This window comes from Neltuma alba, unplaced genomic scaffold (assembly GCF_004799145.2).
Source record: "Neltuma alba isolate B1F8T4 unplaced genomic scaffold, ASM479914v2 tig00010946_pilon, whole genome shotgun sequence".
In the NCBI taxonomy this organism is placed as follows: Eukaryota; Viridiplantae; Streptophyta; class Magnoliopsida; order Fabales; family Fabaceae; genus Neltuma; species Neltuma alba.
Window position 1 is genome coordinate 22,937 of NW_021635719.1, and position 15,932 is coordinate 38,868.

Sequence of the window (15,932 nt, forward strand, 5' to 3'; positions counted from 1 at the left end):
AGTGGAAGGATTTTAATATTATCTTGTTTGGATTTATAAAAAAAAAAGGGGAGGGGAGGGAAAAATATTTTAATATGGATAATTTTGCTCTTATTTTATTTAAGATATGGGCATAATAGTCACAACATGACAAAATATAGATATAATGGTCACAACATGACAAAATATGGATATAATGGTCACAACATGGCAAAATATTACCTTTTCTCTCCAAATCCTCCCCTCCTAAAATTTGTGTTACCAAACAAGGAGAAATGATTAAAATCCCTCCCCTTCCCTTCCAAATCTCTCATACCAAACACATCCTAAGAGGTTATATTTAAGCATTAATTGAGGGGATAAAATTGTCAAATAAGCATAATTATTCTCCAAGTAATTTATATTTTGGATCAATTTTTTTTAAAGAAGTGATCTATATTATGAATGGAAGGGCGTACATGCTTTTCATACCTTGTAAGATCTTTGAGATGCTCCTAGAGTAGGCCCCACAACTTCGTAGACCCCACACATCTTCAGTTTCAAATCAGGCCAGTATAAATTCTTTTCAACAAAGCAAAAAAGGTTTACTTGCATCCCTATCATCTTCACTTTGCTCTTCCCTTCCTCTCTGTGATATCATGACTAATCATGGCTGTGGCTATGGAGCCTCCCTCTCCAACCGCTCTCAAACATCAAAGGATTCATCCTTTGAATATAACTCCCAAAACTTAACCACACTATTCCAAGGAACTAGGCATCTTGTGGGTGGTAACACTGCAACCCCATTTGTAGCCCACACTATACAACCATCACCTTGCCTTGACCAACGCAACGTTGTCCACGGCGGCGGCCACTGTGGCGGTGGCACCAAAAGGAGCAACAAAGGTAATGGTAGTAACTATCCAAATATGCACAAAAAACTGAAACAACCAATGAAACCTAAAGGGAGGCCCCCTGGGTCCAAGAATAAGCCTAAAATAGACGATGAAGCTCTCAGACATGCAATCATTGAGATCTCTGTTGGGTGTGATGTGGTGAAGGAACTGATCAAGTTTGCAGAAATTCATGATGTAGGGCTTACTGTTCTTAGTGGGTCTGGTTCTGTAACTAATGTCCCTCTTGGCCCCACATTTTCCCAGCCACCTTCTTCTTTGATGACCCTCCATGGAACCTTCACTATGCTCTCCCTTTCTGGTACTTACATGAAGTCCCGTACTTCCCCTTATGCTTCGTCTTCTTCATCGTCATTACCGAACCCATCATCATCATCATTTCCTGTTGTCCCTTCTCCTGGATACTCTTATTTCACCATATGTCTTGCAGGAACTCAAGGTCAAATCTTTGGAGGAGTCGTCGCTGGACGAATCATAGCTGCAAGTCTTGTGGTTGTGGTCGCAGCATTATACAAGCAACCAGTGTTTCACAAAGTCCTAAACAATGAAACTAACAGTAGTCCTGTTGATTTCTCTGATGTTGACCCACTCAAGGGTGATAACGCTAGTTTTATGGCTTTGCTTGCTTCCTTCAATGATGCAAACTCAAGTCCTACACCAGTTGGAGAACTGATGTAAAAAGCCTTTTTTTGACTGGTATAAAAAGGCCTCTTTACATCGCACCATAAAATGTCAAATGTGAATGAAGTGTAATACAGATCTTCCTCCTAGCAAGATCTATGTTCAAGAATTACCTATATGCTGTTTTATGATTTTAATTTGAGACTTTGAGTTATCTTATTGTTAGAGAGAAGAGTATAAAAATGAACTATGGGCATTATGCTATTAAGGTGAAGTAAGTTGTCTTTCATGTTTCAATTATCTTGCATGCATGCATCCTTTGAAGTAAACTGAATGGGCATTTTCAATGGTTTCTTCTGTAGTTTTTTTTTTTAATTTTTTTATAATGCACTTGATGCTTGGTATTTGAACAGAAGTAATGTTGTGGTGATGGAAAAAATCAATTTTGGTATATTATGAATTGAACTTAGATGTTATCGAAAGGGAGTAATGAGCTGGTGATGATAAATTTATTTATTGCTCGAGTTACTTTTTGTCGGTTAGACTGTTACATTTGATCATATATCAAAAGAACTTAAGCGTTATGCTGATTTTTTTGGCCTATTGAGGTTATCAAATAGATGCTGAAATTGGCATCATCGATATTCTCACTGTAGAGTATAGGGCCATTTTTCAAAAGATTCCCAAAAAAATATACAACTTTTATGTGAATTGGATTTTTGATCTCTTTGGAGTGTTTGTTTTACATTTCAAAAAAAGTACTTTTAGCACTAACAAATGTTGATCTTGGTGAAAATAGCTTTGTTCGCTTAAGTATAAATCCTGAGCAAGTTTTGTAACAGTTACAAAAATAGTACAGTAATTTTAATTTAGAAAATCCTAGAGAATTTGTCTGATTTTTTTTTTTATAAATATATATTTTTGTCAATACTTCTTCTTTGCTGGGAAGGGCTCATTTACGATCTTCCATGCATATATTCCTATTTATCCGGATATTTCTAATATGTATCACACATATTAAGGAGTTTTAATTTTCCCCCCTAAATCTCATAAAAATTCACCTTTTTTCCAATTTTACCCTTACTCACAATTAACACTCATAATTTTCCATGCATAATCTTCTTCTCATAATCCTCTACCTAAGATATAAGTTTTCAACTATGAACTAATAAAGGAACAATGCAAAGGTTTAATTTGCTACCTAAATCTCTCACTCATACATCATCGCACATTCTCTCTTCGCTTAACAAGTAAATTTCTCTTTTCTTCAAAAAAAAAAAAAAAGAAAGTCAAGATTTTGTTTTAATTCTTTTGGTTGGGTTGATTATGGGCAAATTTCTCAAAATACTTCCACGGGAATTATCTTATTTTGTTTACTTATCTGTTTTAGGGCATGTTTGTTTAAGTTTTTAATAAAAAAATTCAGATTATTTTAAAGAGTAACATTTGTTTAGCTCAACTTAAAATCTTTTAAAAGATTTATGATTATTTAATTTTCACATTTTAAGAAAGTAATAATTTTAAAACGTTAATTCAAATAGCTTATTAAAATAAGTTAAAAAATATTTTTAAAACTAATTATTATCTAATCACAAATATAACATGTACTACTATTTTCTTATGATAAGCTTAATTAAAGGGCTTTCAATTTTACGTGGTTTATTAACAGAAATAATAACTTACAACCTTTTTGTTGGATTAAAGATTAACTTACAAAACACACCTCACCTACAAGTGTTACTCAGATATCATGCATAACTAGCAACCTTTTACCAAACATCAAATTATAAATTTTGTGTATAGACGCATATTTCATAATCAATATTGCATTATTGCTTTTAAAAAAAAAAAAGCAGAACCAAAGAAGCAAAATAAATAAATATAAATGTCTTGTGACAATTTTTTGTAGGTTTTTAGTGCCTCTCTCTAGAAAGAGGAGGAAGTGGGTTACAACTGCCTACCAAACAAGACAATAAACAAATTAGAAGCAAGTCCAAGTTGACCGTGCGTGGGGCCCTCTTTTTAGGTCAAATGTTAGGATTGACTCAATTATTTCATAAACTGTGATTAATCATATTTGTGATTAAATTAAGTGATAAACTCTTATTAACTGGTAATTTAATTTTAATATTTTCATTCCACAAGTATTATTATGAAGTAAACACACATTAACCACATACACCATGCGCACTTCAGAATTTATTTATTTTTATTTCATAGTCACCTAAGAGATAAAATAGATAAATTTTAAAATTTACTCTAAAATTGAGTGACTTTATATATAAGGATAAACAAAATTATGATTATGATAGATTTTATTGATTACCTAGTTCTTCATGTAGGTATCTGATTTTATGGAAATTCCAGAGTGAATTAAGATGAGTAGAAAAATCTAGCAAGAATTTAAATAACCAATTGAAAATTCCAACTTCCCAGATAACCTACCTCTGCCAAACATTTCGTCACCAATATCATTGGAAGAAGTAACCATTTACACAGTCAAATCTGGTTGTTTCATCTTCCATATTAATTTCTTACTAAACTTCACCGATCTCCTCATGAATCTTCAATATCTTAATCCCATATTAAGCTCCAATTTCTGTGTCCTACACACAGAAAAACAAATCAAACAAGCACAATGGCAGCTTCATGCTTGAACCCACCCAGGTTATCAAGCACTGAAGATGACACTGTGATGCTCTTTTCTACCTCTAATTCTCCTCAAGACTCCATCTCCATCAGCCCTTCTTCTTCTTCTTCATATCATTCTTCTTCTTCTTCTTCTTCTGGTAATCATAAACTTTCTGTCAGTAATCTCTCTTACACTCTTCACCCATATAAAAACATACCCTTTTCATTCTTCCACATGCCTCAAAAGCCCAGGCCTCTCCATATACTCAAGTCAGTCTCTTTTGCAGCCAAAAGTTCTGAGATTGTTGCTGTTGTTGGTCCTAGTGGCACCGGGAAATCCACCCTTCTTCGTGTCATTGCAGGGCGTGTGAAAGACAAAGACTTTGATCCCAGAAGCATATCAATCAATGATCATCCAATGACAAGTCCATCTCAGTTGAGGAAGATCTGTGGGTTTGTGGCACAAGAGGATAATTTGCTTCCTCTTTTGACTGTGAAAGAAACCTTAATGTTCAGTGCCAAGTTTAGGTTAAAAGAAATGTCATCAAAGGATAGAGAAGTGAGGGTAGAGAGTTTGATCCAAGAGCTTGGGCTGCTTCATGTTGCAGATAGTTATGTTGGAGATGAAGAGAATAGAGGGATTTCTGGTGGAGAGAAGAAAAGGGTATCTATAGGTGCTGATATGATTCATAATCCTCCTATTTTGGTCCTAGATGAGCCAACCTCAGGCCTGGACAGTTCGTCAGCTCTTCAAGTGATAGAGCTTCTGTCATTTATGGTTAAGTCAAAGAAAAGGATAGTGATTCTTTCAATTCACCAACCCAGCTATAGAATATTGCGTTATATTTCTAGGTTCTTGATCCTGTCTAATGGTTCAGTTGTGCACAATGGTAGCCTGAAATCACTTGAGAAGACCATTACCAGGTTGGGTTTTCAGATTCCAATACAACTCAATGCTTTAGAGTTTGCCATGGAAATTATACACACATTGGAAGATTCAAAAAATTCCACATATGATAGTGACAATTGTCCCATGCAAGACAAGGAAGAAGAAACTGGTGACATTCATAATTATACAAGTGATGATAACATCAAAAGGATTTGCAGTGCCTGGTATTTGAGCTTCATTGAGATCTTGTTTCTCTGCTCAAGGTTTTGGAAGGTCATATACAGAACGAAACAGCTTTTCTTGGCCAGAACAATGCAGGCTCTAGTTGGTGGGTTTGGGCTTGGAAGTGTTTACATTAAGGTAACTATCCCAATACCTCACTGCTATTATTTTCTTTCTCTTTTTTCTTTTTGTGGGCCACAAGTTAGTCCGGAACTTTCCCAAAAACCGCTTTTGTTGCAAGGTGAGAGATAAATACATGGGGTGGGGCCAACACAATGGATGAGTGGATCCATCCACCCATATGTCTATCCATCTCCTTGTTTGTAGTATTGTGATGTAGGAAAGAGATAAAACCACATGACTTTGTAGGAAAGTCAGTATAATTTTCTTTGATAATTTGATGAGTTATCTTTTAAGATTTTATTTTGGTGCTGGACCAGGTGAGGAAGGATGAAGTAGGAGTTGCAGAAAGACTAGGCCTCTTTGCATTTAGTCTGAGCTTTCTGCTCTCTTCCACAGTTGAGGCACTTCCAATATACCTTCAAGAGAGATGTGTTCTAATGAAAGAAGCCTCAAGAGGAGCCTACAAAATTTCCTCTTACATGGTGGCAAACACACTCGTCTTCCTTCCTTTCTTGTTTGTAGTATCCATACTTTTCTCAGTCCCTGTGTACTGGATCGTAGGTCTCAACCCGTCCCTCTCAGCTTTTGCCTTCTTCATCTTCATCGTCTGGCTCATAGTGCTCATGGCAAGCTCTCTGGTTCTCTTCTTAAGTGCAGTTTCTCCTGATTTCATTTCTGGGAACTCCATGATCTGCACTGTGCTGGGAGCTTTCTTCTTGTTCTCCGGATACTTCATTCCAAAAGAGAGCATCCCCAAGTACTGGATTTTCATGTACTATGTGTCACTTTATAGGTATCCTCTGGATGCATTGCTCACAAATGAGTATTGGAATGTTAGAAATGAGTGTTTCTCAGAAGCAGAATCTAATTGCTTGCTCACAGGGTTTGATGTGCTTAAGAGTAGAGGACTTGATAAAGATACAAGATGGGTGAATGTGAGCATCATGATTGGCTTCTTTGTGCTATATCGTGTGCTTTGTTGGGCTATTCTTGCTAGAAAGGCTTCCAAAGCAACCATTTAAACATTAGAGTACTCATACTTCACCATAAAAGCAAAACCCCACGAGTGAATTCCTACTAATTCTTAAAGAGTTCTTAAGAGTTAACCAAATATCAGAAACACCTGCATATATAACACCTATATATATTCAATCTCAGGCAACTTTTATAGATTACATCTTCTAGAGCTGCAAATTGCCATTGTCCCATTTTCAATATTTGTATATAGAATATACAAATATATATATTTATATATGGTGGGTGTATTTAAGGGTTAGAGTGTGAAGATTGTTTGGAGGATCTGGTAGTGAGAGAAGGCTTCATCTGCACAATGTGTTCATCACTGACTCCCATCTTCATGGCATAACGCCCAGCCTCGAAGAAGCGTTTGACAGCATCTTCCATGTAGGCTTTACCTTGTTTCACAGTCATATCCTTCCCTATGGCTTGAGGGTAACTGGTGAAGATGTTGTCTCCTTTCAACACTGCTGCTAGCTGTATCAGCTCCTGCTGAAACTCACTCACCTTTGCTTGTTCATTTGGGCCTCCTTCTCTAATCTTCACTGGAGTTGGAAGTTTCTCTGCACAGTACAATTCCTTTCTTTAATATATCGTTCTCTTGCAATGATATGTGTATTTTTATCTTGATAGTTCAAAACATTTGGGTTTATATTGCTTAGCATAATGACGTTTGAAATTTCTCACAGCAAACAAGTAAATAGACTATCTACTACTTTCTTTTTGAATTTAGATTTAGATTTCCTGCAAGTTGAATTTGCCCAACCATCTCGGGCCATGAACAAATAACTGATCCTTGTATGGGAAATGCTGAATCATAAAAATGGAGAGACAAAGAGAAAGGGGTTTTGGTGGATCCTACATGTCAAGTGGGGCCTATGATAGCTCTCTATTTTTATTTTCCCTCTCCCCTTGTACTTCACATTGAACGTACTTTTTCTAAGTTCAATCATTCGACTCATAATAATCAAGATTCAAACAGCTTATATCAAATCAAGAATGAAAAACAGTGATGCATCAAGTAGCAGGTGAATTTGGTAACTTGAAGAGAGTGGGATATGCGTGATACCTGGGCAATCAGTTCTGGGTTGAGTTCTGGTCTGAAGAATGCCCTCAAAGGTGGCAGCCCATTGATCTCTTTTTGTGAGAAAGTTGGGCAGATTGTAGAGCTTCTTCACCGTGGCTATAATGGATGAGTGTTCATATTGTGATGTTGCAGTGGGTGACCCCTTTGCCCCATGAACAACTGCACCACCAGCAACAAGTTAAAAATTGTATTAAGGAATATATACATATAAATAAATCAAAGTAACCATATAGAAATAAATAAAGATGTCAGTAGTAAGTCCTGTATCTTAGTGCTTATATCTTGACATATCTCAAACTAAGTTGTACAGAAGCAATATAGAGAGGGACAAAAAGGAAAAAATGGACCTTTAAATATACTTAAGATGAGATAAATAAGAGATGGTTCTATTTTTTATGGAGACATGATTCTATCTAGGCCTTCTGAACCATTAGGTAGATAGTAAGAGATGATGAACATCACATGTTAAGTGGGACCCACGCATCCATCTCCTATGTTTCTTTCTTCACTCAAATGGTTTAGGGCCCTGAAGAGGATCCCTTTCACTTTCAGGAAGAGCCCATGATGTTGAAAATGAGACTCACAATTCTCTCTTTATCTCTCAGCATTTCCACTAAAGTATACTTCATGTGGTCTTATAGTCCCACAAAAGAAAGCACTTATATCAGGTTCACTCAGAAAAATCATATTAATTGAACATGTTTCTCTATACATTACACGTAAAAAATAACTAATAGTATTATTTATAATTTATAATTTATAAATAGCATAATTTAAATTAAAATATTGATAAGTGTAGTTTTGTCGACCAATTTGGTACAGAGAAGCGAGAGAATCATCCATTGTACTACAGATTAATCACATCTTATCAATGTCAATATTTAATTATGATGTAGACAAATAATCAAATTTCATCAATTCTGATGAACCTGCCTATCTAATGAGAGAATTACAATCAAGTTCCAAATAAAAAAATAATTATTAAAAAGTTTCAATAACAATCTAAGCAGTCTATAATGACAAGTTTCAGAGTATGAAATGACAACCTCTAAAATACTAATATGTATTATTAGATTATATATCCATTTATAAGTGAAATAAATTGATTTGGAGAAAAATGATAAATATAAACAATTTAAAGTAATTTAGTACTCTTTCAGTTTTTAATATATGACCTAATTATTGAATTGATTTTGGTTTTAAATGTAAGATCTATTAATATATTTATCAAGTTTTTCTAAATTACCCCTATTGATATTTCCTCAACCATAATCAAGTCGGAGAGGGAGGGAGAATATTAAGGAAAATAATTATAGTATTTTGAAAAAAAAAAGTCATATTTTTTATAATTAACTAGCTTACCTAACTTTTTTTTAATTTAGTCAAACTAGTTAAATAGGTTTTATATTAAGAATTAGATGAATACTAAATTACTTTAAATTGATTATATTTATCATCTTTCTTTACCCAATTTGTTTCACTAATAAATTGATATATAATGTAATGATACATATAAGTTTTTTGGAGAGATCATGCAATGCATGCTATAATTAAATAATTTAGTAACTTCTTTAATTTTTTTTTAAAATTAGTTAACTAAATTTTATATTAAGAATAGGAGGCAGAGGCACTAGTTTAAAATCAACATTCATTTCACAAATGTTTCATGATTATATCCTCTAGCAGAAGAATGAAAACGGGATAATGATTATATCCATTATCCGCAAAACGTGTTCACTTGTGTGTGTATGTGTGAATCAAGTATTGCGTGATTCCTTCCTGCAGCTAACTTGTTCTCATCAATTCTACCAAGTCAACCCATCCACTATTAATTTAATAGTAATATCATGCATTAATGCTCCATTGTGGCAAGTTAATTGCTTAATTGGGTCACCCAAAGTGGGCTCCACCAACAAACAAAGAAAAGAAGTAAAGCGGTCCAGCTAGTTTTCACACACTAATGCATGGGGGGTCCCACTATTCTTCTGGTCCTTTCTTTCTTATGAATTGGATTACGTGTAAGCTTTCTATTGGTTCATATGACCCCCATCGAAAGCCGCTCATAATCATTGAGCTGATGTCACACCTACGTGTCTCTACTCTCTAGATAGTGATCGTAGAATTGGGCGTATCTTTGTATTGTATGATTAAGATCATTGACTTCTGTTTTTCGATAATTGTAAGCATTTTAGGAATTGATAAATCTATTTAACTAACTACAAATATTTACTAAAACAAACTACAATTAAACCATATGATAAGTTCTATACTCCTAAAATATCCATAACATTAATACCCATTTTTTGTTGGCCCAAAAAATACCCATTTTTATAATTACAAGTATTCAAGATTATGTGCATATAATTTTTTTATTAAGAAAAATTATGGGACATTAAGAATTATGTAATTATAAAATTATTTACATATAATTTAAAAGTTTAAAAATATCTATATGTACTATCTCTGATCCTAATTATAAAACCTTATTTGTAGATTAGGATTAGGACCGGAGGTAGTATTTTAATATCATTTTGATTATTTTATCAAAAAAATGTATTTCGAATTTTTAAAAAATATGTATATTTTAAGAAATAAAAAAATTTAAAAAAAAAAAAAAGTAAATTGAAAGAGAAATACTTGCCTGTGCCTTTTTCTATCCAAGGTGAGATTGCGATGGTAGGAACTCTAACCCCCAGCCGGTCAAACTTAAAATAAAAGGGTTCGGGCCCCACAATCCCATCGGGACTGGGGACCCCACGTACTGGGGTTGGGACGTGATCAAAGAACCCTCCATGCTCATCGTACGTGATCACGAAGAGGGTTTCGTTCCACTGCGGGCTCGCCCTCAGCGTCTCGTACACCTCCTTCACGAACATCTGCCCTTGGTACACGTCATGCGATGGATGGTCGTCATTCGCTGGCAACAACTTAGTGTCCATGTACCGCTGCTCCACAACAACATAGCCCGGCAACTTCCCTTCCCTCGCGTGCTGCTTAAACGACAAGTCGTACGGGTGGAATTTCACTATGTGCTTAAGTTTCCTCAGGCTCCGATAGAACAATGTCGCCGGAATGTTCTGGTAGTATATTCCGAACGATATTCCGGCGTCGTCGAGGCTGTCGAAGATGGTTCTCTGTGGATATCCCCGTGCGAGCAGCGTCGAGTTGTTGCTCGTCGCTCCGGCCGACGTCGCGGAGTGAACGTAAAGGCGATTAGGCTGTGTGGAAGCCGGCACTGAGGCAAACCACCTAGCAAGTTAAGAGGTTAATTAACATCAATGATTAGCACATGATTTATCCTAATAATTACTTGTTTTTCCATTAATGATTTTAATTTGTATTTCATAAAGTTTAGCATAAATAAAGTACATGATATGCCTATCACACCAAGGAAGAAAATTCTTAGCCTTATAAAAAGTAATTAAATTGAATTATTATAACTCCTTGCGGATATCAAAAACAATTTGGATTTAAAAAAATTAGTTAAATACCACAATTTAAATTTTTTAATAAAAAATATCTTGTGTAACCAAACTTTTGTCATTGAAATAGGAGAGTATTTTGTAATAATAAATTATTATTTAGAGCCAAAATTAAACCAAATTATACTTGAAGAATTGGTTTCTTGAGAAACTAGGTCTAAACAATTTGATGTTAAACAGTTAAAGATTTATTGAATTTAACCAAACAAAAAAACCCCTACTATTTTCCTATTTATTACTCCTCTGGTCTTTAATATATGATCTAATTATTGAGATAATTTTGGTTCTAAATATAAGACCTATTTATCATATTTATCAATTTTTTCTAAATTATCCTTTTGGATACTCCCTCAACTATAATCAAGTAGAAAAAGGATAGGAGATATCAAAGAAGATGATTATGGTATTTTAAGAAAAACATGTCATATTTCTTATAATTAACTAACTTACTTAACTTCATTAATCTAATTAAATTAGTTAAACAGGCCTTATATTAAATATCGGATGAGTATATATTTAGGGTTAATAATTTAGACTAGATATAACATGCATGACGAAAAATGAGATGAGAATTTTTGTTTTTTTTTGACCAGAGATATGAGAATATTTATCAAAGAAGAAAGGCCCCAAGCACATAGAGAGTTGCCCAGCATATGTGATCAGTAGAAAATACGTAATGAAAATATAAAAATTAAACCAAAGAATTAATACAACTAAGATTTATTAATTACCAGAAAAAATGGATGCAGTAAATGATTTCATATCGTTTCTCGAGTTTGGATCGTGAGAAATTAATAATAAGATCGAGGAAAAAAAGGAAGAAGTAAAAGAAATAAAGTGAAGATTTTTCTCCAAAAAGAAATAAAGACAAAATGAACAAACTATTAATGGAGAGAAAACGGGGAACGGAACGGTGAACATCAAATTCGGCGAAGAAGACGAAGCAAAGCAAACCTGTCGAACAGAGCAAACTCAGAAACAAGAGCTTTGTAAACGGGGACCATCTCAGGGACGAAGCCGTTCATCACATTGCGGGACATGGCAGTGGTGTTATCCATGGAGTAAGCTTGCTGCGCAAATCCGTTCATCGGAGCCGGGTCCGCCGACGTATCCTCTGACCCGAATATCTGCTCTCTAATCGCCTGGAACGAGTGTCCCGGGTCCGGGTCCACGAACTGCGACTGGTTGCCGAAGAAGATCTGCTCCGACTTCGGGTCCTTCACCGACAGCGGGTTCGATTGAGACCCGTCGACGCCGTCGATTTCTGGATTAAGCTTCTTCATCCACCCCAGCATGTGATCGAAGGACCGGTTCTCCATCACCAGAACAACGACGGTTTTGATCGGATTCGCAATTGCATGGCCGGTGGGAGAAGTGAGGAGCAAGAGGTTGAAGACGAGGATGAATGTGGAGGAGAGAGTGTCGGGTCGGTCTCGGGTACCCATATCTCTTTGTGGTTCCCCGGCCACGGAGAAAAGAAACAAGAGACGAAGGAGACTGAAATGAAGAACAGAACGTATAGAAAGATAAATAAAGGTAGGTGGAGTCCGTGAGGGGGTTTTGTTTTGGATTTTCTTCGGGTGTTATATTTTGATTTAATTTTTTCTGTAAATAGAAAAGGAGATATTTTAACTTTATCCCATTTCAACTTTGCAGCTCGATACAATTGCCATATTCTATCCATAAATATAAAATTTGTCGAGTATATTAAGAAAAATAATTAAATTGATTATTTATTAAAAATATCTTATTAAATCATTTGGATTAAAATTATTTTTTAATGCAAACTCTCTTAACATATACAATTACCAGTAATATGGTTAGTTTGAATAAATAAAAAGGATAAAATAAATTGAGATCTTATATTGAAGACTACATTTAACCTCTTACTAGTTTTTATATTAAGAACCGGAAATATTATCTTTTTTGAATTTTTTTTAAAAGTAATTTTATGATATGTAAGATATAATTCATAATTTTTATTAAATTAAATATTACTAGTTAATGTAGCATAACCTATACTAGTACTACTTGAATTATACTCTTCTAGTTTTAATTATGAGACGCCGAGAGAGTTTTTTTTCTTTAATATAAATTATTTTATTAAATTTATTATATAAGCATATAATTCTGTCCTTGCTTTATTGGTATGTAAACTATTATATTATATATATATTTTTGGCAATATATATTATAAATAAGAGTAAAATTAAAAAATTATCAAGTTAAAAGTCAAATTAATAAGATTTAGAGTTTTTTTTTATTTCAATAAAACATGTTAGGAGTATTTCCTCTCATTCTTATTATAAGAATTCACTAATTAATTCACATGTACTAATAAAGCTAGTTAAAATTATTAAATTTGTTATAAAATTCAAGTGATTTCTAATATTACTGTCGTTAAATTATACTAAAATTTAACATCCTATTAATTTTTTAGAGAAAACCATTTTAGAGGCATCTATACTTTTTTTTTCAATTTTTAATTTGGTACCTATGTATTTTTTCTTAATTAAATCTTTAATTTTGCTCTATTAACATCATTAACCCTTATATAGAAACTAAAAATATCAATAGTGTTGTAAATAAAGAAGAAGAACAGAGAAGAAAGAATATCAATAAGAGAGAGTATTTCTCTTTCTATTCAATAGGGTACTGAATACATTGTACATGGCCTCTATTTATAGGCACGGCTTTACATCTTTGATAGAATCTACAGATATAAAGATAATTGCAGATAATGGGGATAATGGGAGTTACTGAAGATATTGGAGATAAGGGAGATAATGATAGATACATGGACATCCATAAAGATATTATATTCATAACACTCCCCCTTGGATGTCCATAACTAAATATGTGCCTCGTTAAAAAACTTCTACTAAGAAAACCCTGTGGGACAAAACTTAGTAAAAGAAAAAGAGTGCAACATTTATTGATATATATTTCATAGTGCTGCCTCGTTAAAAACCTTGCCAGGAAAACCCAATGGGAAAAACCATAGACAAGGAAAAAAGAGTACAGCATACATTTACTCCCCCTCTTGACAATGTCAGTTGATATCTCTGAGTCTACGAAGTCCAATGTCATGAACAAGTCTCTCGAACGTGGTGGCTGGAAGTGATTTGGTGAATAGGTCTGCTAAATTTTCGCTGGAACGAATTTGTTGGATATTGACTTCACCATCCTTTTGAAGATCACGAGTGAAGAAGAATTTTGGGGAGATATGCTTTGTTCTGTCTCCTTTGATATACCCTTCTTTTAGTTGGGTAATACATGCAGTATTATCTTCGTACAGTATTGTTGGGATCATTTTACCAGAAGACAAGCCACAAGTAGTTCGTATGTGATGTATTAAGGACCTTAACCATACACATTCTCGACTTGTTTCATGCATTGCTAGAATCTCCGCATGGTTAGATGATGTGGCTGATATAGTTTGTTTCATAGATCGCCATGAAATGGCTGTACCGCCACATGTGAATACATAGCCAGTTTGTGATTTACCAACATGTGGGTCAGACTGAAATCCAGCATCTGCATAGCCAACAAGATCGGTCTTGGATGCATTCGAATAAAATAATCCCATATCCATTGTACCCTTAAGATAACGAAGGATATGTTTAACTCCATTCCAATGCCTTCGTGTTGGTGAAGAACTATATCTTGCTAGTAAGTTGACTGCAAATGATATATCAGGTCGTGTATGATTAGCAAGATACATTAGTGCTCCAATTGCACTAAGATATGGTACTTCTGGACCAAGTAGCTCTTCATCACCTTTTTCCCCGATTTCTCGAGGTCTAAAAGGGTCCTTATCCACCTCCAAAAATCTTACAACCATTGGAGTACATAATGGATGTGATTTATCCATATAAAAACGTTCTAGGATCCTTTTTGTATAAGTTTCTTGATATACAAAAATTCCATTTTTCAAATACTCAATTTGTAATCCAAGGCAAAATTTTGTTCTTCCTAGATCCTTTATTTCAAATTCTTTCTTTAGGCAATTCACTGCCTTTTCAAGCTCTTCAGGAGTTCCAATAATATTTATATCATCAACATACACAGCGATTATAACGAACTCATTTCCTGATCTTTTCATAAAAATACATGGGCATATTGCATCATTTTTATATCCTTCCCTCAATAGATACTCACTAAGCCTGTTATACCACATTCGCCCTGATTGCTTTAATCCATATAGGGATTTGTTTAACTTAATTGAGTATCGTTCTCGAGAGTTTGAATTGTGTGCTTCTGGCAATTTCAGCCCTTCAGGGAGTCTCATATAAATGTCATTGTCAAGTGAGCCATACAGATAGGCTGTAACAACATCCATTAGATGTAAATTGAGCCCTTTATTTACTGCGAGGCTAATCAAGTATCGAAAAGTAGTTGTATCCACTACTGGTGAATAAGTTTCTTCAAAATCGATACCAGGTCTTTGTGTAAATCCTTGAGCAACGAGTCGTGCTTTGTATCTTATGATTTCACCCTTTTCATTTCTCTTTCGCACAAAAACCCATTTATATCCAACCGGTTTTACATCTTCAGGTGTAAGGACTACTGGTCCAAAAACTTTTCGCTGTTCTAGCGATTTTAATTCTGCCTCAATTGCATTTTTCCATTTTGGCCAATCCTTTCTTTGTTTACATTCACTAATTGACTTTGGCTCATGATCCTCATTATCATTCATCACATCGAGCGCTACATTATAAGAGAAAATATCATCAACGTCGACTTCACTTCGGTCCCATCGTATCCCATTCATAACATAATTAATTGAGATCTCATCATTTTCACATATTTCAGGTACCTGACTTTCACTGAGAATTGGGACGTTAGCGTTGTCTGATGACTCTTCTGGAGTTGCTAACTTTTCTAAATTATTCTCGACTAGGCCATCTATACTTTTAACTCCTTTTTTCTTTCGAGGATTTTTATCTTTGGAGCCGATGGGCCTGCCACGCTTCATGCGTGCTTTA

At 34.5% G+C, this 15,932-nt stretch overlaps 2 protein-coding genes across 2 annotated transcripts; one reads left to right on the forward strand and one right to left on the reverse strand.

Annotated features, from left to right (window-relative positions):
- Positions 1 to 1,735: 1,735 nt before the first annotated feature.
- Positions 1,736 to 6,647, forward strand: LOC114760195 (ABC transporter G family member 23). Its single transcript, XM_028949458.1, has 3 exons — positions 1,736 to 1,762; positions 4,084 to 5,373; positions 5,676 to 6,647. Exons 1-3 carry the CDS (start codon positions 1,736 to 1,738, stop codon positions 6,378 to 6,380), a joined length of 2,022 nt encoding a protein of 673 aa, XP_028805291.1. The 3' UTR covers positions 6,381 to 6,647.
- On the reverse strand, positions 6,461 to 12,442 carry LOC114760198 (non-specific phospholipase C2). The gene is made up of 4 exons (XM_028949460.1): positions 11,899 to 12,442; positions 10,104 to 10,711; positions 7,445 to 7,621; positions 6,461 to 6,938 (listed from the first exon to the last, which is right to left on the reverse strand). Exons 1-4 carry the CDS (start codon positions 12,387 to 12,389, stop codon positions 6,625 to 6,627), a joined length of 1,590 nt encoding a protein of 529 aa, XP_028805293.1. The 5' UTR covers positions 12,390 to 12,442; the 3' UTR covers positions 6,461 to 6,624.
- Between the last annotated feature and the right edge of the window lie 3,490 nt (positions 12,443 to 15,932).

What these genes read in the sequence shown, in the direction of transcription:
- LOC114760195 (XM_028949458.1), top strand. Translation starts at nt 1,736, where the DNA reads ATGAACTATGGGCATTATGCTATTAAG. An exon ending in ATGGGCATTATGCTATTAAG is followed by an intron (nt 1,763 to 4,083) that starts GTGAAGTAAGTT and finishes TCCCATATTAAG; the next exon opens with CTCCAATTTCTGTGTCCTAC. An exon ending in TTGGAAGTGTTTACATTAAG is followed by an intron (nt 5,374 to 5,675) that starts GTAACTATCCCA and finishes GTGCTGGACCAG; the next exon opens with GTGAGGAAGGATGAAGTAGG.
- LOC114760198 (XM_028949460.1), bottom strand. Translation starts at nt 12,389, where the DNA reads ATGGGTACCCGAGACCGACCCGACACTCTCTCCTCCACATTCATCCTC. An exon ending in GAGTTTGCTCTGTTCGACAG is followed by an intron (nt 10,712 to 11,898) that starts GTTTGCTTTGCT and finishes TTAACTTGCTAG; the next exon opens with GTGGTTTGCCTCAGTGCCGG. An exon ending in ACCCAGAACTGATTGCCCAG is followed by an intron (nt 6,939 to 7,444) that starts GTATCACGCATA and finishes TGTACTGTGCAG; the next exon opens with AGAAACTTCCAACTCCAGTG.